Genomic DNA, 20752 nt, shown 5'->3' on the forward strand with positions numbered 1-20752 from the left:
ATTCTTCAGCTGAAGTGCAGTCCTTTGGATCGCAGGTTGGAAGGGACCCACAAGGACCATCAAGTCCAACTCCCTGCTCCTCGCAGGACTACCTAAAACTAAACCGTATGACTAAGAGATGCTCCTTGCACTCTGACAGGCTTGGTGCTGTGACCACTTCCCTGGGGAGCCTGTTCCAGTGACCAACCACCCTCTCAGTGAAGAACCTCTTCCTAATGTCCAATCTGAGCTTCCCCTGACACAGTTTGTTCCATTTCCTTGTGTCCTATCGCTGGTCACCAGAGAGAGGGGATCAGCACCTCTGCTGCCCACTTGAGGGTGTGGATGTCACCATAAGTCTGATGAGTGGATGAGGGTGGGGACAAGACAGCCCTCCCATTGGGTCATGATGTTTGGAAAGGGTCCCCTTGCTTTCTGAATTCCTTCTCAGCGAGGAGTGTAGGTGCAGCTGGATCCAGTCCTAGTCTCGCACTTGGTCAGAAGTTTAAGTCTGAAGGATTATGTGTGCAGCCACTTGTCAGTGTTACTGTTTGCCTGTCAGAGTCCAGTTTAAGGACTTTCCCTGAAACAGGTTTTCAAAGCTGAAAAAACAGATAATTTATTAAAGTGACAGATAAGTTTGGAGCTGCTGTTGATTAAATACACCTACTGCAAAAATTAAGCTCAAGTTGAAAATTCAGTGCTTTTGTTAACAGTATCCTGGGTAACATCCAGTGTACGTGGAGCACAAATCTTAACAAAGAGGTGTCCCTGCTTGGGAAGAAGAGCAGTTCAGCCTGTTGACCTGTTCGGTAGTTAAGAATTCTGATCCTCAAAAAAAAGAATTTTTAAAATGCCAGATTTTACACTTGTGGTGAGGTGGGGCTGTCGGTCACTGTGTGCCGACTGGCCCTTAGCAAGGTGTCGGTTCGGAAGGTCGGTTGGGCCCGATGGTTCAGCGCGGAGCGGGGAGGATTGGGTGCAGACCCAGATTGATGGTCACAGCTGTGCGGGGTCTTCCTGGCCCTCACAGAAGCAACACCAGGCTGAGAGGCCCCCGCCGCAGCCCGGGCATCAGTCAGCTTGCCTGTTAGTCTGCATCTGTTAACTGCTCTGTGAGGTACACACGCTGCTCACGTCAAACTCCCAATGCCACTTGCAGCCAAATACAGTCAGTCATTGTTAGGACAGGATGGAGGGGCAGGGGGGGCTCCCTGCCACAATACACTACAACAAGGTGACGACTCAACCTTCTCCAAGCTGAGCAAACCATGTGACCTCACCCGCTCCTTCCAAATTCTTGCCCTTGAGGCCTGTCACCATCCTCTGGATACGCTCTGATGTCCTCCTTGCATTATATTGAGGCGCCCAAAACTGCACACCGTGCTCAAGGTGGGGCTGCACCAGTGCAGCACAGAGTGGGACAGTCGCCTCCCTGCACCAGCTAGTTACGCTGTGCTTGATGCACCCCAGAACACGGTTGGCCCTTCTGGCTGCCAGGTCACACTGTTGATTCACCTCCAACTTGCCATCCACCAGATCTCTTTCTGCAAGGGCTGCTCTCCAGACTCACATCCCCCAGTTTGGGGGGATGTCCCAGTACAGCTGTTTAGTTACAACAGCAATTACAATTTTGCAATTAGTTGAAAAATCAGGCAATGTTAACCAATTTTCTGGGACCTCTACACTTAATCAAAACTACACTGAGTGATGGGATGTGTCATAAGTTTCCCACAAATGATAAGCTTTTGAGAAAGACTTCTCAGAAGCTTCTCCCCCGACAGTACATAGTGTTTCCTTAAGCGTTTCTCCGTTGTGTCCACTAGAGGTCTGGCACCAGTTCACATACGCACACCCCAGTCCCTGCCCTCCTCCCCCGTCCATGCATAGCAAGCCCCATCTATTCACTTCCATAGTCACTACATAGTGACTAATACAGTGTCACTTCCATGTTTTAATTTTTCTATTTGAAAATCATTCCATACACAAAGAAAGTAAAATACTGTTTAATGTACACACACATATACTGGAAGGCTGGGGAATAATCCAGCCAAGTTCTTTTAAGTCCGAAACAATGAATCCAAAATGATAGTTTTGTTATTTCAAAGTGACTAAATATACAACACGGGAAAACATAGGGAAAAAAACCCAGACCTACATAGAATAAAGCTGAATTCCTGACCACGTTTCTAACTCTGTACTGAAACATCTATGGTATATAGTGTAAATCAGCTCAGAATTAACCTCTGCAAGGTTGTTTGTGTGAAAGCCAGTCCGGAGATCCATTCCTTTTATGAAGCCGAAATCCAAAACGGAATGAACCTTAAGGGAGGTGAAGCAAGAAAATGTAACTGATCTTCCAGGTGTTGGTGAAATCTTTGCTGCATTTGAGTACTGTTTGTCACCCAGGCTTTGACACTTGCATTTTTATGTGGGGTTTACACCAGTTTTACTGTATCATGCATGATTAAATCAGATGAAAGAAACAGTAAATCTGACATGCCTTGGAAGCAAGAGAGGTAAATTGTTTCATAATCAAACTCTGAAAAGAGTTGTCTTAATTATAATTTTTAAATAAAAATACTTTTAAAATAAAATAACATGAACTGGCAATTACCATAAAGTTGTGTATTAGGAATACTGAGACTTTATGGCCTCTGTAATAAACAAATTTTGTTGAAAAGCAATGCAAATAAAATGCAGTCTGTGTCTTCTTGAATTACCATAACCTAAGCCACCATTTCTAATTAATCTTTAAGACATCTTCTGTACAGGCATGCTATATAAGTATGCATGAGGAACAGAATTTTCTTTTTCATAAAACTTCTTCCATCTTTTTGCTGTAAAATCTCAAGCAACTGTCAGATTGCCATCATCACACATCCTGCGAAAGTCAGTACAAAGGTGAAGGCAGTCATCTTTCAGAAGCTGTTTCCTGCATTAAGAGCCCTTCCTGTAGCATAACATTATGCTGCTCAGGCAATGAGCGTGGAGTTGAAGCTTTCAGTGACCCTTCTGAGGGCAGGGAACAATCAGTATTTTGTAAGCTATGATTCAGACACCTTGAGCAAAACTGAAGAGTTACAAACTGGAGCAGGGGGAGAATATATGCAAAAAAAAAAAGCTTTACTCACCGGAAAAAAAAGAAGTCAAGAAAGCACAGACAACCATTGATCATGCAATATTGACAGCGTGCTTCACTCCACATACTTTGTGTTTCTCTGAGGCACAATAATAAAGTTTTGTTTCTCTTGGTGTAAATACTTCTCAGTATCCAGTTTTCTTAGTTTACAGCAGTAAAAATTGTAAAGCCCTGATTCAGCATTGGTAAGTGTTTTGAAACATCAGCCTGCTGATTCTGTTTTGGTGAACAATTTCTATACCGTCTGATGGCAGGGAGAAGACATCAGGAATTACCTGCGAACTGCACCCATGGGTCTGAAGGCAGCAGTGTTTCCTTACCACACCATGCCACAAGACCAGAGGAGTTCAAAAATTCTGCAGCTAAAATTTTAACTCCAAGTTTATTCTCTCCAAACCTTTTACCAGAAGCTCTTGCCAATGTAATTTCTTACGGGGCTGTTAATACCTTACATTCAAACTTGAATGACATCATACTGTATTTCAGAGCTTTAGCAAACAAGTTGCTTTTCCTAATTAACTGAATTATTTTTGCCAAATTCAATGTGGAGCATGTAATCACAATGTCATGAATTCTGCCTCACAAAACAGACTGCCTAGCAGCTCCATGTAGTAGTAACAGCCAAATGCTTCAGAGCTACACAAGGTCTTTGTCTCATTGACTCACATCTGACTTTGCAGGGTATGCTGGTCTGTTCAACAGAGGGAGTACACAATAAATGAACTCTAGTCTGCAATGCAGTGGGTATGACATTTGTCAGAATTAGTATTCATTTATAGCTGCTACTACTGGCTACAACAGCTTACAAACTTTACAGTGCAAGACAGACAGGCTTTGTCTGGCAGGGAGAAAAAAGCAAGCTAAGGCAGCAAGCAGCTCTGTTCATATAGGGCAATAACGTAGGTGTGAAATAATTCTACCAAGGAGAAGACAAAATTTGTACACATCCACTTAGTAATTGCTCAGGGAAATTCTGCCTCCTCACGGTTAGGTAACGGCTTAGAGAGAAGCCAAACCAATGAAGACAGTGAATAATAACCATTAATATTCGATTAAAAGAAGTTAAGATGTTGTCTCTAAAGCGATTCTTAGAGGAACTGTGACTTGAAACTACAGCTCAGTGCCATCACCATTCTACCACGAAGCCCTAAAAGAACCCATCTGTCCCTGCAGCATCAGGGGACAGAAACAAAACTTTACCTCTATACATTTTCATCCAGACAGGATTCAGTCAAGTGAGGAGTTAATTACGTACAATGTTAGCATTACTATTTGCATGTAAATTTGATGAGCACCTTGTAACACTCTTCCCTGTCTGTTCTGGTTTTCCCTGGGTCTGTGACTAGTTCCACTCTGTTGCCTTCTTTGTTCATGTGTCTTGTACTTTGAATTCCCCACTTGTACTCCTGAGACAGTTACAGAAAGCAGCAACCTCCTGCTGGACCTTCCCAGGGTAAAGCCTTGTCTCCCTTCAGCCTCCAGTGGGTTTTTCCTTGGTATTTAAAAAAAAAAAAAAAGAACAAAAAACCCAAAACAAACCCCCAAACAGTATCCTGCACCTCCTTATGCCACACAGGGAGCTGGTGTCCCTCAGCAGGGAGCCAAGGGATGGAAGATAAGGTCTGCACTCTACCTTTCCCAAGATTCATGCGAGGTGATTGCAGCTCCTCACTGTGGCACCAGAGGCAAACCTTGTCCCAGGGCCAAGATGCAAGGTTTCCACCACGGCACTCTTTCCCCTCCCCCCCGAGAATTCAGCAGTTGGTATCCCAATGGTATTGCTGCAGAAAGACTGCTCCTCGGCTCCAAAGAGATGGAAATCAGCCACTGAACCTTATCCTTACTTGGCTGAGACACAACATTGACCTCTGCTTGGGGCATCCACCAATTCTGGATTTGCAAAGCTGTTTTACTGTGCCTCGGTCCTACATAATTCCAGTAACCTTTAAGTAATCTTGAAGCTTACTTCTTTAAACCCTGATGATGCTACTTAACTCACAGCCTGAAAAGACAGCTGTAAACTAAGGCCAGAACTACAATTTATTTTCTACAAGTGTTTTGTAACAGTACTTGAGGACAGAAAGTATCTGAAGTAAAGCACCCATTAAACCTTATCCTAATTCTAGGTAACTTGTCCTGCCTAAGCAGTTCACATTCACAGCTCTAGCTAATCCCTAGCTTAAACCAGATGCAACTCCATATTCTGATGAAACTGTAAAGGATAAGGGACAGAAAAGGAAAGAAAAAGACTGTATTTACTGGTATGATAAACTAAAATCTGTTCTGCATTTTTTCACTAGGAAGCTGATTGTTACAGGCATTCCAGCAGAGTTTTTCCTGAACACTGTGGACCAGACTTTTTTCCCTCTGCAACAACAGTATAAATCACTGGAGTTCAGACACAGCCCATCACTAGAATGATCATCATTAGTATTGTTATAGCAGTTCCGCTTGCATGTGCCTCCCGCTGTGCAGCACATAATGCTTTCAGGAAGTACACTGCTCTGTCTGGCAATAAATGTATAACTGAGTGAATTAGGAATCCAGTCACTTGGAACTTTAAAGATCAAAGATATTGTTAGAGGTTAGTCCTAGGAATGACATCTGAATAGATCTTTCCGTTGAGGGTGATTTGTCACCAAATTAAGCTAGCAGCTCTCCAGGCATACAGGACTGTAAAGCATGTCAGTCGATCTACAGCAGATGAGCAGTGATGAAGCCAACCATGCACGCAGAAATCAGCGGGGAAGGTTGCAAAGCCCGACAGAAACAGAGACATAAACTGCACAGCAACAAGGTGGATTACAGCTGTGGGGCTGTGCTGTACAGCTCATCCTTTCCTGCAAGAAGAAACCCAAGTAATCTCTGAATAATCCTCTGGGGAAAAAAAAAAAAAAAAACAACAAAAAAACCCAACACAAACCCAAACCTAACCTGCATTATGGTGAGTATTGTTTTGATCTGCACATGCTCTTCCTTAGCACTGCTATCAAAACATGGCAAATACAGCCATGTGACAAGCTTTTCACAGCCCATGGTTTTTTATAGCACATCAGCATTTCTATTTCATAAATGGAAAATACAGCTTACAGGACAGTATCATTTTCACACAAGTGCTAGCATGCATCACTTGCAAGTATTTCATGAGGATGGTATCATACCACCCAATGGCTCAACTCAACCTATTTTACCGTCAGCTAGCAGACACTAGATGACATGCAATCTGCAGGCAAAGTTGATGTGCCAGCACGTAGCCAGGCATCTAGCATAGCTGAGAAATGGGAAGCTCTGACTAAACCCTACAAATCCCTGCATCCTGCATTTTGTAGCTACTATTCTACACCTAGATTATCTTAGATGTTATAACCTAAAGAACTCAAAACACAGTTGCTTCTGAAAATGCATCACAAAAACAGTTTGCCTAGCTACTCTGCATCTGTTGTATGTCTACCACAAACATAGTGTAAGATCACAGGCAGAACAACATTGCCATTGTCTCCAAGAAGGCTTTTGTTTAGAAGCATTATGCTTTTCTCACATAAAACATGAAGGTTTCAAGGAGATCCACAGGCTCCCAGAAAATACAGTAGTGGATCCTTTAAGGTTCAAGTTCCCCTTGGAATTTAACTTAAGAGCTTGCTGACATAGTTTGTCTGTCAAATGCACTGTATTTCCTGATGAAACTGGAAAGCTACTGAGATGGGAGCATAACTGAAAAAGCAAAAGCAAAAAAAAATTTCAGGTTTTGAAACAAGTAATAGTGGTTAATTTTCAAAGTACAAATAATTAAAATAGGACAATGCTAAAATATGAGGGAATATAATGGATGTAGAGGGCCTGTTCTACCAACATGAGAAGGCTGACACACTAAAGCATAATGACAGTCCATCTAGTCTACAGCTCCTGACAGAGGTCAGCTGGACACCAGTGTATACGTGCATGAGGTCACATCTAAGCAAGTCTGAATTTTGTATACTGGTGGAAGAACATGACTCAGTGAATCCTGAGACCTGTAGGCTACTCCAGCTTCTAAAAAAACCACACACACACCAAAAAAATCTTAATCACCCCCGAGTAGGAATTACTGGAGCATGAAACGCTGCAGATGTACATGGGAATTGTTTATCCAAATGCTGCCCCCAACATATGCTGAAGGCAAACGCCAGCTGCATGAACTGGCTACACTGGTTTCACACTGTTTAGGAACCTCCCTAAACCAGGAAGAACTGCACCATCTCCTGATTCCGAACACCGAGTGGTGCAAATCAGACAGAGGGGAAATAAATGAATTTTCACATTAACTCCTCCCTGCTGCTTTGGACATCAACTGTCCCAGGGACAAAAATTTGTAATGCACCCCTCAAATCAATAAGCCTGCCTCTCGGCTGCCACAAGCGTTCAGTTTTTTCACTTCATCTCATGTTTAGTTTAGGCATGCATCCTACAAACACACGCTGACATTACCTTTACGGGATCAGGAGCCTTGAGGCAGTAGCTGTCTCTCACCATGTGTTTACATAAGGCTCATGCCTGGTGGGGGCAGATGAATCCCCCCAACTATAACACAACAAAATGTGAGTTGAGTGACCTGTATAGGTGAAGCCAAACCATGACAGAAATCAGCAAAAATGCACATTGATAAGTAATACGCAGAAATAAAACAGTATCATAAAAAATATTGTAAAAGTGGCTCCTGCCCGTTCAAGTCTGCTCACTATCACAGCCGTGTTACTCACTTAAGTGGCTCTAATGAGGCATTACCATTTCCAACTCCAGCTAGTGCTGAAGAAGCAACAATGATCTTAATCACCACATGCACTAACCAACACCATTCATTCTACCATGACTGCTGGTTACACTCAACAGGTATGCAATGCCACAGATCTCAAACACTGGCGTCACAGATCTAGCACAGATTTCAGCCCACATAACCATCTTTATACTATCTTCAGCCTGCACAGTCACAAGAGTGTAAGAAGCCCTCCTGGATCTCAGTTGGGTCTTCAGAGGTGGCAGCAGTCTTACTTATGCATAGTTATTAGGAACTCATTGCAAAACAGCAGCCCACAAAATGCTACTGCCGAGAGATCTGACCCTCCAGCCATACTCTGTTACCTCCGCAATTGCCCGATGCAGTTGCTGGAAATAACAGGGAAGCATAGCAGGACTAGCCACAGTTCCTGGAGCCATGGCTTACACCCAGAATTTCTCCCGTTTCAGTAGATAACTTCTGACACCTTCAAATCTTGCTTAATCCTATTGCGTAAACCCTGGTGAAGCAGGTGCAAACACTGGGTACACGTTACATGTTGGTTGCGAAGCAGGGGGGTGCTCAGGTATACATGGCTGCAACTTTCAAAGATACCAGCACAAGCCTACTAGGGTTACTAACTCAGATGCAGCTCCATACACAACTACATAAGTCTCAAAATCAGAGGAAGCAAGACCCGTTCAACTCAACTTCAGGTGTCTCCTGAAAACTGGGAGAGCAGGACAAAAGCCGCATCTCCATTTTTCCAGTACTTTTAAAAAAACGAAAACACCACACCAATACTCATACTTAAGAAGAATGTAGAATAAGGATTTCATGTGCAGCAGATACTTCCACGGTTATCTGCCAATACCCTGCACAGCACATCAAATCCCTGACTGAGAACAGCGTTGCAAATGTTGGTTATTGGGTATCAAAAGCAAAAGCACTGTGCTGCATGATCAAACTGACCTTCAACCAAGCCAAGGATCTGAATAGCTGGAGCTATAAAAATGATTAGTGTTTATACCATTACAACACTAATTGTTCATCAACTGTTCTGATTTGTTCAGATTCATCACCAACACAAAAGGTTGTGCTGTAACTCATTTGTAGAAGCATTACTAATGCCTGCACCACACAAACGTTGTTAGAATGGCTTTTTCATTGCCAGGATACCTTTACTGCATTGTAAAAGCAATACATTAAGTTGCATCTGTTAAAGCTATTTCTCAGGGAAAAAAAATCCCAGATTATAGCAAGACAGTACAGTAACAGTATTACACAGTATTACATAAGCTGTCTTCCTTCTGTTCAGTAACATTATTTTCTTATAACTCATGCATGAAGGCAAAATAACAACAGAGCAATGAAAGACTTTCACGGTAAGACTGCAAGTAGTTCATGCTACCAAGAAACACAGCTTAAAAGTTGATTAGAATACACAGAAATAGTTATACTCCTATTTCTCAGATCTTCCACATGCATCCACTTCTTACCCATCTTTAAATTGACTGAGTTCAACCCACAGTCGAACTAATCATGACACTCCCTCATGCTACATACTGTTCACCTTAGCTCAGTAAACTTGGCTCAGCTGCACTATCAGCTCCTTTTCTATAAAAAAAACAAAAAACAAAAAACAAAAAACTTACACTCAGAGTCCAATCCCTGTTACAGGTCAGGAACTTTAAACTATTACATCCAGTGGAAAACATTTTCAGCAACTCTCACAAATTGCTAATGTGGCTGAAACTATAGATCTCAAAACAAAGAAAGAATAGCTTAGAAAAAAGGAGCCACATTGCACGTATTTACATAAGCCCAAGACATGTTGAATACTTGTAAATGTTTTAAACTACCTAGCTGAAAAATCTCTCTTTACATACACCACCATCTTGCCAGTCACTTAAGGCTGTAATAGTCATCAACACAGACGGCTTTCCTATCTGGGCTGAATTATTAACACTCTACTTACGAAACCCTTCTCACAAACAGGACAATCAACCAGCTTCCATGTTCTGGCTTCTCAGCCTCCACCACCACCCCGCGCCCCCCCCCCCCCCCCCCCCAGCCTTCCTTGGAAAAATCCTAACTTCCCCTACCCACCTCCCCCCACCCATAATTCACACACAGGTGCTTTTTTCCTAGCCACTGTTCCGATCACATCTTGGTTTTCTTTTAATTCTTCCACCGCCTCTGACAATGAACACAAGCTATTATTTTAATTTGAAATATCCTTTGTTACTCTAAAAGTCACATTATGGCACAGGTGAGTTTTCAGCAGAGATACAGGAAATCACTTTAGGGAAGGTGAAACTTCTGTATGATGTTCCACACACAGAACGCATGAGCAGCACAAAATCTTACAGAATGAAGTGGCAACTACATGAACTTTCCCCGCACCACCAGCGTATCAGCACAGTAAGATACACAACTATTGATTTATTATTTGAGGTATTGAGCTGTGAACATTTCAAACTCAAGTGATATTCCTTGGTCACATATGTTAAATATGCACTACTGATTATGTAAAATTCTCACCAGGAACACTTCCTAAAGGACACAACCTCAAATATACAAGACTTAAAGAAAGAAAGAAGAATCCAACCTGTAATAACACAAGACATCTTCTAGAACTTAAAAAAAAAATATGTTATTTTAAAACCATAGCAGGGAGCTTTAGATTTTTATATATGCACCACCCTAGCTTCATAAAATATGTTTCACAATCTTCCAAAAGGATTTTGATCTGTAATTAGAATATATTAATTTCAAACCAGAGCAAAGCCCTCGAAGCATGAGATTAACAATTATAAAGGTATTTCTAAATCTGTTGCAAAAATGAAAAAAATCTAATATCCACTACTGCATTGGAGTCAAGCTGTGACAAAGCTCAATGTGAAAGAACCAGAACATTCCCTTAGCCTTTCAAAAATAAAAAGCTCAAACAAACCTTTTTTTCAATAGAAATGCAGGCATCTCTTTTAATTTCTCTATCGTCCAAGATATGTGGAATGGAGATATGACACCATTTTTCTAGAGCAAGACTACAGATGTGAATCTGTAATGGCATAATCACAGTATGGTTACATAGAAGTTCAACCTAATGAGAAACATCAATGCAACCAGGAAGATCATAACTACTTCTTACCAAGAGAAAGTAATCACAGCGTTGAGTTCAGGACTGAACATTTAAGCATTAAAACATGAAGACTACTATAAACTTTAAACAGGACAACTACTTCCATTTAGACTCTGCTATAATGAACAGCACATTTTGATTGTATCTTGATCCTGTTAGTTTGGAGACACAGAGGTATGTCAGTATTTCCTGACTGGGTGCGTGCAAGCACACCTAGCACTTAGACTTCCAAACACATCACATGGCACCTTATCACTGGATTAGCTTTATTTTGCATTTCAAAGGCAGTTTTAGAAAGGGTCTTATTTTTTAAGCACAAGTATGTCTGTTAGTGGGGAAAAGGCTAACACTGTTTAGATCATCTAAGCAAGACACTAAGTTGCTTAATGAGACAGAAACCAGTATGAAACATTTCATATGTAAGGGCTACACAATGGTTTAAAGGAAGTATTTCTGAGGACTTACATATTTGAACCACACAACAGCCATCACACTAAGATTTCTCAAAATATACCAGCACACATTTATTGACTCGACAGGTCACAGGAAGGGTGGTAAACAACTCTGTAGAATTTTTTACCTTTTACAGGGCAATTAGCTTAGTCACCCTCATTTCAAAACTCAAATTTGCATAGTGTAGTTTTTCCACCTTACTGTCACAACTCAATGAATGCACTTTAATTCAGTGCTGAAAGTGCAATTTACTGATAAAGTACTTGCAAACTAAGCCAAATAAACTGAAACTGTTACTGCAAGTTCTTGTACATGATTTCAGTCATGTCATGTTCACATCAGACTGTCTTACCTCAAACCATGGGAGCTACACAGCTTGAACGAGTTCTTCCGCTGTTTCCCAACAGCAAAGAACACCAAGACAAACGTGCTTGGCAAGTCAGGCACAGCCTCACCTTTTCCCAGGCACAAGAACTTTGTTATCGTTACAGCGAAGTTTTACCCTGAATTTTACCCTGCACAAGCCATGATGAATTGCCACTTCTACCCCAGAGAGGACCTTAGAAGGCTGGTAGTTGAGCACTCTTCTATCCCAGCTTAGCTTTTGTTATGGAAGTGGTGTGATTATTATCACAAAAGACACCACCCCCACCCCAACACAAAGTTTAACCCTCACTCCTGGAAGCTCCAGCTATGCAAAGGGTCACACTGAATTTAAGAATTCTTCTTTGTGCCCAAAAAGCAAATTCACTTTTTCTCTGGAACACAAAAAAGCAATAGAAACAACATATTCCTGAAACATCCAAATATAATTAGTTAACAGAGCTGAAGATGCTGAATACAATCTTAACTAAGAGCTATTATCAATTCTGTTAAGGCTTTTTCCCCTTCTCATACTTCATGCCCTCACACAATAGACATTCTAGGTAAGTAAAATTAAAATACTGGGAAAGTACAGTTTGACTCATATTGTAAATACCCTGGAAATTGCTATTAAAACACTCCCTGAAGGTAAAAAATTAACATTAATATCAAATTCCCCCAAGATGCCAACAGCTTGCTGCTGTTCAAGACCAAGCAAAGTTCTCTCCCAACTTGCAAATTTTATGTAATATTAATCCACAAACAATTGTTTCTAAAACAGAAATTCTTAAATTCTGTACATACAAAGTGACTTAAGAGTCACTTAGCTCTGACCTATGAACACCGGGAATTCACCAATTAAGTCCAAAATGCTCCATTATGCACAGAAAAAAATTTTTAGAAGTTAGTTTTCCAATTCAGCAAGACAGTCTGCAGAAAAGCAAAACGTTTTACAGTTGTTTAGTATTTATGGCTATTTTTTTCCTGCTTTTCTGACAAGAAGCCACACCAGTAAGTTTCTTTTATATTTTTATTGCATACCAAAGTTCATTAAAGATAGGATTTTGCTCGTGTACAAGTTACTCAAAAAATGTGTCTAGGCAGAGATTTGTTAGCAATCTGATTTATTTCAAAGCATATGTTTATTCTATCAGGCCACAAAAATAGTATTGTGTACAAGCAGTAACTAAAGAGCTGCAGGTTCAAAGGGTTTCAAAATATCACAGATCTTGATTTCTCATCAGGACGTAATAAAATGAAAGCAGTCACAATATAAAATAGCAGCTCCACGTAGCTTTTTCAAGTTTTAACTTTATTCAGAAAGTGACACTTGGTTCAGTTCAGTTTGTCTCATTCTTTGAAGCTTCATCGAAGTTTTCAACAAGATCTAGAAAAAGAAGAATGTTGAAATTAAAGACTCACTTCTGCTTTGCCAAACATTTTGGGTTTGGTTTTCCTTCTTCCCCCCCAAAGTTCGACTTCATATGAAGTGCTTACAGCATTAAAAACGTTCAGCTGAATAAAAATAGACAAAATAACTTTTAAGCGCTTCACAGTCCATTCTTCTGGCTCAATCATTTTATTTTTGGATGATTCATTATAAAGCACAATTCTAAGAGCATTTACCCACACCTGGACAAAGTGATACCAAGAAGGTAGCTTCTTCCCACTCTTTTTATTGCATACTAAATTATCATCTTAGCCATAGCTAGCTCAAACCAGTAAGTCTCTAGTTTGCCCACGGAAATTCTGTGACAGCAAGTGACTCGTCAATACTCTTACCACCCATGGCCCATGCTATACATGTTAACTCTCAGTAAAATTCACTTCCTTTTCTTCTATTGCATGTTTGTTCTTACCTGGAACTTCATCATCATCATCTTCACCAGTAGCAAGTGGTGCTTTGCCATCCACAGCTGCAAGAGCAAATAGTTCAAAAGCATCAGTCAAGCTCACCATAGGCACACACACTTCGTGTTTTTTGAAAACATTACCAAAGATTCTGAGCTACACTGCAATGCTTTATCCAGTTCCCCTACTAAATAAAAATCTTAACTAACCTGGGAAGTTCAGATTTCATTTGTTACTGATAATGCTCAAACAGCCCAGTGGGGAAATGAGAAGATGCATTATATACCAGCTTAACTAGTCACCATCTTGCATCTAGATATACCAGGTGCTTTGTGTGGTAAAAGTTTTCAGCTGCAAATGCAGGGACGGATTTTACAAATGTCTCTTAAAAGCAGCTTGGTTTGCTGACTACTCTGTGTTTCTCAAGGTTTACATTATCAGATTTTCAGGAAAAGAAAGGATCTGATGTTAGATCCTAGGATTCAAAGAAAATCCAGGTCTAACTGGGAAGCTGCAGCAGACACACATGACTAGAGGTACTTAAAGGTTATTACTGTTCCCTGGCAAAGTCAGAGGAACATGGAACTGGATACACAATTTTACACTTAGGTGGCTGAGGTAACCCTGTGTTCTGGTCCACATCTCTGCTGACTGAGTAATTTCTTAACTATTCCCATTACATTTGCCAGAGCTAGTCAGACTTAACCATATCCCCTGTAGCAGAACAACGAGCATCTGTTGAACTGCAGCAGTGTAACGCTAAGAATAGGTATCTCAGGTCCCTGGGTGCCTGTGCCACTACTTCTACTGCTATTCTCAGCTGCACTAGCAAGGGTAAGCTGTGTCATACTCTCTTATCATCTCAGTTTTATCCTAATTAATCCTTCCCAGTTTTCAACAAAAGCATGAGGGAAGAGGTGGGTTCATACTAGATCTGTATCCTGAGTTCTAGAGAATGTAAACAGGTAACTGCACAGAGTTTGGTCTGGAAGGGCCTGGGACAAGGTCACCACTAACCCTCCTTTTGTTTTTTAGCAGCAGAAAGCTACTCCAGCTTACGTGCATCTTAGCGTCAAATACATTTTAAAAGCAAATCATGTTACTTCTTCCTAAAATGTCTGCATTCTCTCTCATCACCAAGACCAGACCAAGTTTACTTCAGCACCTGCAGTCATCTCAGACACTTCACTCTTCAAAGTCAGGCTTCCAAATCTAGCAGACAATGCTGAATTGGAAGTTTTGTGCAACCACTCTGGCATCCATCCAAAGTGGAAAGGAATAGTCACTTGCTAGGTCATACAAAGCAAGGACTTTAAACAAGCTTCCCTAATATTAAAAGAACTATCATCAACTTTAGGACGGAAAACAGAGGCTATCTTGTTGGCAGCAAAGCACAGGAAGAAAAAATTATAACCATCAAGTTCAGAGCTACCAGAAGCTGTTCACAGTAAGCTTCTCCCATTTTCTCCGTGTTTACATGCTCCAGACCTTGGAAGGAATGTGTTTAAGGTATTTCAGAAAAGTAGGAAGACTGTATATACAGAACACAAGCCATGTTCCCAATGTCAACAAGCCTGTTTCTCAATTCTCACCCTGTAGCGGCAGCATTTTTTCCAAACACCATATACTTCGTCCCTCATCTACTTATCCCACACTCTTAGGAAAAACAGTTGTTCACATTCTTTTACTAATTTAAGAATGGAACAGGAAGTCGGTGTATCTAGCTTAATGTTCACGACATTCTCTACACTGTTCTACACACACAAAAATTGTAACATACATAGCTACTGCCCTGGTTTCAGGTGGCATAGAGTTAATTTTCTTCTTAGTAGCTGGTGCAGTGCTGTGTTTTGGATTTGGTGAGAGAACAATATTGACAGCACACTGATGGTTTCAGTTGTTGCTGGGTGATGTTTATACCCAATCAAGGACTTTCTGGTTTCTTGGGCCCTGCCAGCCAGAGGGCTGGAGGGGCACGGGGAACTGGGAGGGGACACAGCCAGGACAGGCGACCTGAACTAGCCCAAGAGCTATTCCATACCAGATGACACCATGCTGAGTATATAAACTGAGGGAAGAAGAAGGAAGGTGGGGACATTTGGCATTATGGTGCCTGTCTTCCCAAGTAACCATTACACGTGATGGAGCCCGGCTGCCCTGGGGATGGCTGAGCACCTGCCTGCCCATGGGAAGTGAATTCCTTGTTTTGCTTTGCTTGCGTGTGCGGCTTTTGCTTTACCGATTAAATTGTTCTTATCTCAATCCTCGAATTCTACATTCCTTTCCAATTTTCCTCCCCATCCCTCTGGGTGAGGGGGGAGCAAGAAACAGGCTGCGTGGTACTTGGTTACCAGCTAGGGTTAAACCACAACACTTACAAATACCATGTCATTCCTCCTAGCTATCAAAAAGCCCATGCAAGAAACACCTTCACCACACCTTGAGGCAGCAAAGCAGCTGCAAGATGTCTAAGTCACTTTCCCCATTACTTATGTCCCCATTCAAAGTGTTGAAAAAGACATACTTGAAGTTTGTCTTCTTTTAAAACCTACCTCTTCCACAGTAACCCACCTGTCTAGCTTTAACAAATGGGGTACGTCAAAACGTGGTAGCCACACCAAGAACTAAAATATCACAAAATCAAGTCTGGCTTCAGCTTTCTAGTCCTAGACCAGCTGCAAGATATGCTAGCAGATGCCTCTGCTTTATTTGGTTATACTCGTCGTTGGATTTCAACTATAAAAAGTTTAACAGTTCCATTTCTTTATAAGCATTTTATATGCTTGCAGACAACAACAGTGCACTGAATTTCACTGCTGCTATACAAATAAGCCTTGTGTCAGCTGTTAGCATGAAACGCATTCAAGTTTCAACTTACATTGCTTGGGAAGAGCTTCTGCCAATCTCCTCAGGCTGGTCAGACTGTCAGCTCCGAGCTGGTTTAAGATGCTAGGAAGCATTTCTGTCAGCTGCTTTGTCTCAGCATGACCAGTGATAGTGAAAGTGTTGGCAGCCAGAGATGCCTGAACTTTAGGGTTATTGAAGTGAATGACTGATCCCTGGTTGGTAAACATGTTTACCTGCAAGACAAAGAAACAGTATTTGAAGCAGTTTGGCAAGATTTTTCAACTTACCAGGAAACAGAGGTTCTTAAAGCTCAGAGAAGACCTAATGATAATTTACAGACATGTTTAGGATGTTACTTAACAGGAAACTGATTTAGTCACGTTTTCTATTTCTATACAGAAATGTAATTTTTCCTTTGAAGCAATTACCTCTTCAATTCCAGAAATATTGTTGACCCCCAGTTTCTTCAATGAAAACTGAAGTTTCTTGTCATCTGCCGTAGCTGTTCTGTGGACAACCTTCTTCTTTCTGCGGGCAGTACCCTTTCCAAAAAACATTACAAATTAATACTTACATAGTACTTCACAACCTCTAATCCACAGGGCTGTTTAACTACTCTGCAGTCATTTATAAATCAACTTAAGTTCTACTTCAGTGTTATAGCACACACAACCCCACCCCTCCAACTGCACTGCAGCGGTCTTTCCTTTGCTATAAGGCAAGCTTTACATGCCTGTGAGAAGTGAAAAGTTTCTGGAGGCAACGCACCAGAGAACATTTATTCCACAATTCTTATATGGATTCTGCAGCACCTTAGAAAAAAAGAATTGCTAGTCTACCCTTGCCAGTTATCATAGGCATAAAACTGAAGAATCAGCACGTTTAGGTATTTCTGAAGCTCATGAATTTTTCCTTAAATCATCCTAAATTGTAGTCAAATTTTGGTAAGTTAGAAGCCATAAAGTTATCCACACATAATTAACAAGAAAAATCAAGAGACTCAATTTTTATTCCAAACAGACATCTCCCATCTGATGGGCATACCTATTTGAAGAATTTTTGAAATTTTGAAGAATTTTGAAAATTTTATTTTCCTAAAGTATTTTATAAGTGTGTTTAAAAAACCACTTCTACATCGTATTCCAGATTATCCCTGTTTAGAAAGCAAACAGAGCTCTAGATTTCTCCAGGGAAATCACTGTCCCATATTAGAAGATATCTATACCTACAAAAGAGAGGAAGGTATCATTCTGTATTTCCTTGCACAATCTTAAGACTTCAGTAAATGTTGACATAAGACGTGTAGGAATACATGAAACTAAGCTTTTTGACACACTGTAACTACTAATGTAAGTCCTCCTACCTGAGCTGCCCATCCACCACATGCTAGCAGTAAGCAAACGTGTTGTTGCCTGGCCACATGAATAGCTTCAGTATCTTGCTGAGTTAACTGACAGAAGTTAGAAAACTGGCTGGACACTACCACCTTTAAGGCAATCCAGTTAGAAACAATGAGGAACTTTAATGATGAAGTCACATGAAACTAATACTTGGAAGACTGTGACTACCCAGAAATTATGCCACATAAGGCATACATTAAGCCTCTCTGGACAAACGACCTCTCAAGTTTTAAAAACATAGTGTCTTGAACTGAAGGCTATGTAGGAACACGTACCTCCTTTTTACCCGTACTAAACAGACACCAAACTTCAGACAGTCTGAGTTTAATTTAAATGAAGAGCAGCTGCTTTCATCCCCCCAGATTTAAGCTTCTAAAGATTACAACTTTTTACTACGCAAATTCTATCCTGATCATGCCAAGACATGCTGTTCACACCCCTCTACCTCTATAATAGAGGCCTGGGTACAGCAGGCCATCAATGGAATAGCACAGACTCATCTGCCACTCCTCTAAAAAGGTTTGGAAGAAGAGCCATGATATTTAGCTGTAGCTATACTCTATATAAAATCTCGAATTTCACACAAAGTCCTACAGTAGCCCTCCACCTAAACATCATATTTAGCTTAACTGTAAGATCTGCAGCCTTGCAACATCATAAAAATCTTGCAGGTGAGGCAATGTGCAAGCTTTCCTCACAAGGAGTGGCTCTTCCCCCTCTGCCTCCTCCACACCAATCTTAACTTACACAGCAACAATGCTACAAAGAATCCTAGTAGTAATTTCTAGTTATAAAACAAGTAAAAAAGTCAATTTCAGGCACCCAAAGTATTTCACAGGCCAATTTTAAAACAGAATGACAGCACCACCAGCATATTCTAAGCTCTGCTTAATGTCTCTAATCGACATATGTTGACCAGAAAACTGTAAGAGCTGTAATCTGAATGCATGCTCTTCCATGACAAACATTAAAAGCCTCTATAGTCAATAAAATGCACTGGTAACGTGCAATCATAAATATAAAACAGCAGTTCTCTACTCAACCAGTAAAAAAATCACCAAGCCAGTCAACCACTGCATCAACCCTGACTTAAGGCTGCCTAAACCTCCAACTACAAGCCAAAAAAAAAAAAAAATTCAACACAGGAATCAAGGTTCCTAGAAACCGACTTTCTGAAAGAGTTCTGTTGCATACTTTGTATTCTAACATACTTTGTGTACACTTCCTCGGGTATATAAAAAAAAACTAACAAATTCTTGCCTTGAGACTGACATTGTTAATTAAAACGCTTACTACCATACAACGACATTATACGAAATCACACAGCTACACACCGTCAGACATTGTGACAAAATAAAAAGGTCTTCTGAGCACAATGTTAGTATACAATTACACAAGTATGGCAAGTACAGAATTTCCAACTTTGTCCCGAAAGGCAAAAAAACAGACACGGGCATCTCAAAGATTTCTGCCTAGAGTCTGGAACAGGACCCTTTACAATCTGTGATGAAAACTATTACTTAAGCTCACCTGCTGTAAGATCTACTCGCTTCAAACCCTACATGCCTTTTAAAACAGCCTACACAAGAACAGAGGCTGCCAGTCTGCTGTAACGTATTGTAAAAATCTCAAAGCGCAAAGGCCGAACCTCCAGCCGCTACATACTGCTTCTACGACACTGTCCAGAGACCCCTGCAGCAGCACAGCCTCCCCGGCGGCTGAGCGCCCCGGGCCGCCCCCACCCCGGTGCTCAGGACCCCTCACGCCGGCAGGCCCGAGAGCAGGGCGAGGAGGCAGCTCCTACCTTGCCCCCGATGCGCACTTGGGCCTGCAGCTTGGCGAGCTTTTCCTGGTTCATGATTGTTTCTTTCATCTGTGGAAGCAAGCAGGGCGCTTATGGAACACGGGTCCGGAGCGCCCGGCGGCGAGGACGGTGGGCCTGAGGGGGTCGGCTGCCACCCCTCAGCACACGGCCCCGCACACACGTCCCCCCGCAGCAGGGCGCCCCAGCCCCGCACAGGGAAGGGGGCTGATTCCGCGCGGCGCCGCTGAGGCGACACACGGCTCCCCGCAGGCCCCGCCCGTAACCGCCTTGCCTCGCCTTCCCCCCGCCGCCCCCCGCCTCGCAGCCCTCGGCCGCGCAACAGTCGCCCCCCGCCGCCCCCTTCGTACCTTCCCGGTGCGGCAGCGGCGGCGCCGGAGACGAGGGGAGGCGCAAAGGCGGCGGGCTGCGCGCGGGACTGGGCGCAACACGCGGGCCGGAGCGAGATGGCGGCCGGAAGGAAGCCGCCGCGCCCCGCACTGCGCGTGCGCCGCTGCCCGGGCGGTGCCCGCGGGGGGAGGGGAGGGACGAGGCCGCGGGCGGGTACGGGGTGGGTGGGCGGTTCGTCGGCCGGCGAGCGTGAGATGTGCGCAAAATGCGCAAGTATCCGAGAGAGAGGAGAGCGGGGGGGACGATGCACAGCGTTCACGCGGCCCGGCCTCCGGGGAGGGGCGCCGTGCGTGCGTCACGCTGCGACGCACCGCGGAAAACTCGCGGAGAAACCAATGGGTGAAAAGGCGAAACGGAAAATTAATTGAACCGCGCCTGGCCTGCCCTAATGAGCACACCGTGAGATCCACCCCCGAGCAAAGAGAGCCCCCTGCTAACAAAGCCCCCCCAGCACGTGCGCGGCGGCGAAGAGCGCAGTCCCTCCGAACTGGGACACGCCGGGAAGACCCGGTGACAGCTGTGCCTGAACCTGCCCGAGGACAGCTGTGCGGGGTGTCCCGGCACGCGCTGGGAGGTGCGGGGCTGTGCGGACCCACCGCCCCGCACCGCC

The 20752-nt window shown here is 42.6% G+C and overlaps 1 protein-coding gene and 1 long non-coding RNA gene across 2 annotated transcripts in view; one reads left to right on the forward strand and one right to left on the reverse strand.

Moving 5' to 3' along the window:
- LOC308056623 overlaps nt 1-13136 on the forward strand; it is a 36931-nt gene extending 23795 nt beyond the window's left edge. The window contains exon 2 of the long non-coding RNA XR_013924891.1: nt 245-13136. This is a non-coding gene — a long non-coding RNA (uncharacterized lncRNA). The remainder of the gene's footprint in view (nt 1-244) is intronic.
- On the reverse strand, nt 12940-20261 carry BTF3 (basic transcription factor 3). The gene is made up of 6 exons (XM_080372257.1): nt 20103-20261; nt 19735-19803; nt 16959-17072; nt 16562-16763; nt 13692-13748; nt 12940-13219 (listed from the first exon to the last, which is right to left on the reverse strand). The coding sequence occupies exons 2-6, from the start codon at nt 19801-19803 to the stop codon at nt 13173-13175; spliced, it is 489 nt and encodes a 162-aa protein (XP_080228383.1). The 5' UTR covers nt 20103-20261; the 3' UTR covers nt 12940-13172.
- Between the last annotated feature and the right edge of the window lie 491 nt (nt 20262-20752).

The sequence above is a fragment of the Falco punctatus genome, assembly GCF_963210335.1.
Source record: "Falco punctatus genome assembly, chromosome: Z".
NCBI lineage: Eukaryota > Metazoa > Chordata > Aves > Falconiformes > Falconidae > Falco > Falco punctatus.

What these genes read in the sequence shown, in the direction of transcription:
- BTF3 (XM_080372257.1), bottom strand. Translation starts at nt 19,803, where the DNA reads ATGAAAGAAACAATCATGAACCAGGAAAAGCTCGCCAAGCTGCAGGCC. An exon ending in AAGTGCGCATCGGGGGCAAG is followed by an intron (nt 17,073 to 19,734) that starts GTAGGAGCTGCC and finishes TTTTTTGGAAAG; the next exon opens with GGTACTGCCCGCAGAAAGAA. An exon ending in AGAAGCTCTTCCCAAGCAAT is followed by an intron (nt 13,749 to 16,561) that starts GTAAGTTGAAAC and finishes TTGCTCTTGCAG; the next exon opens with CTGTGGATGGCAAAGCACCA.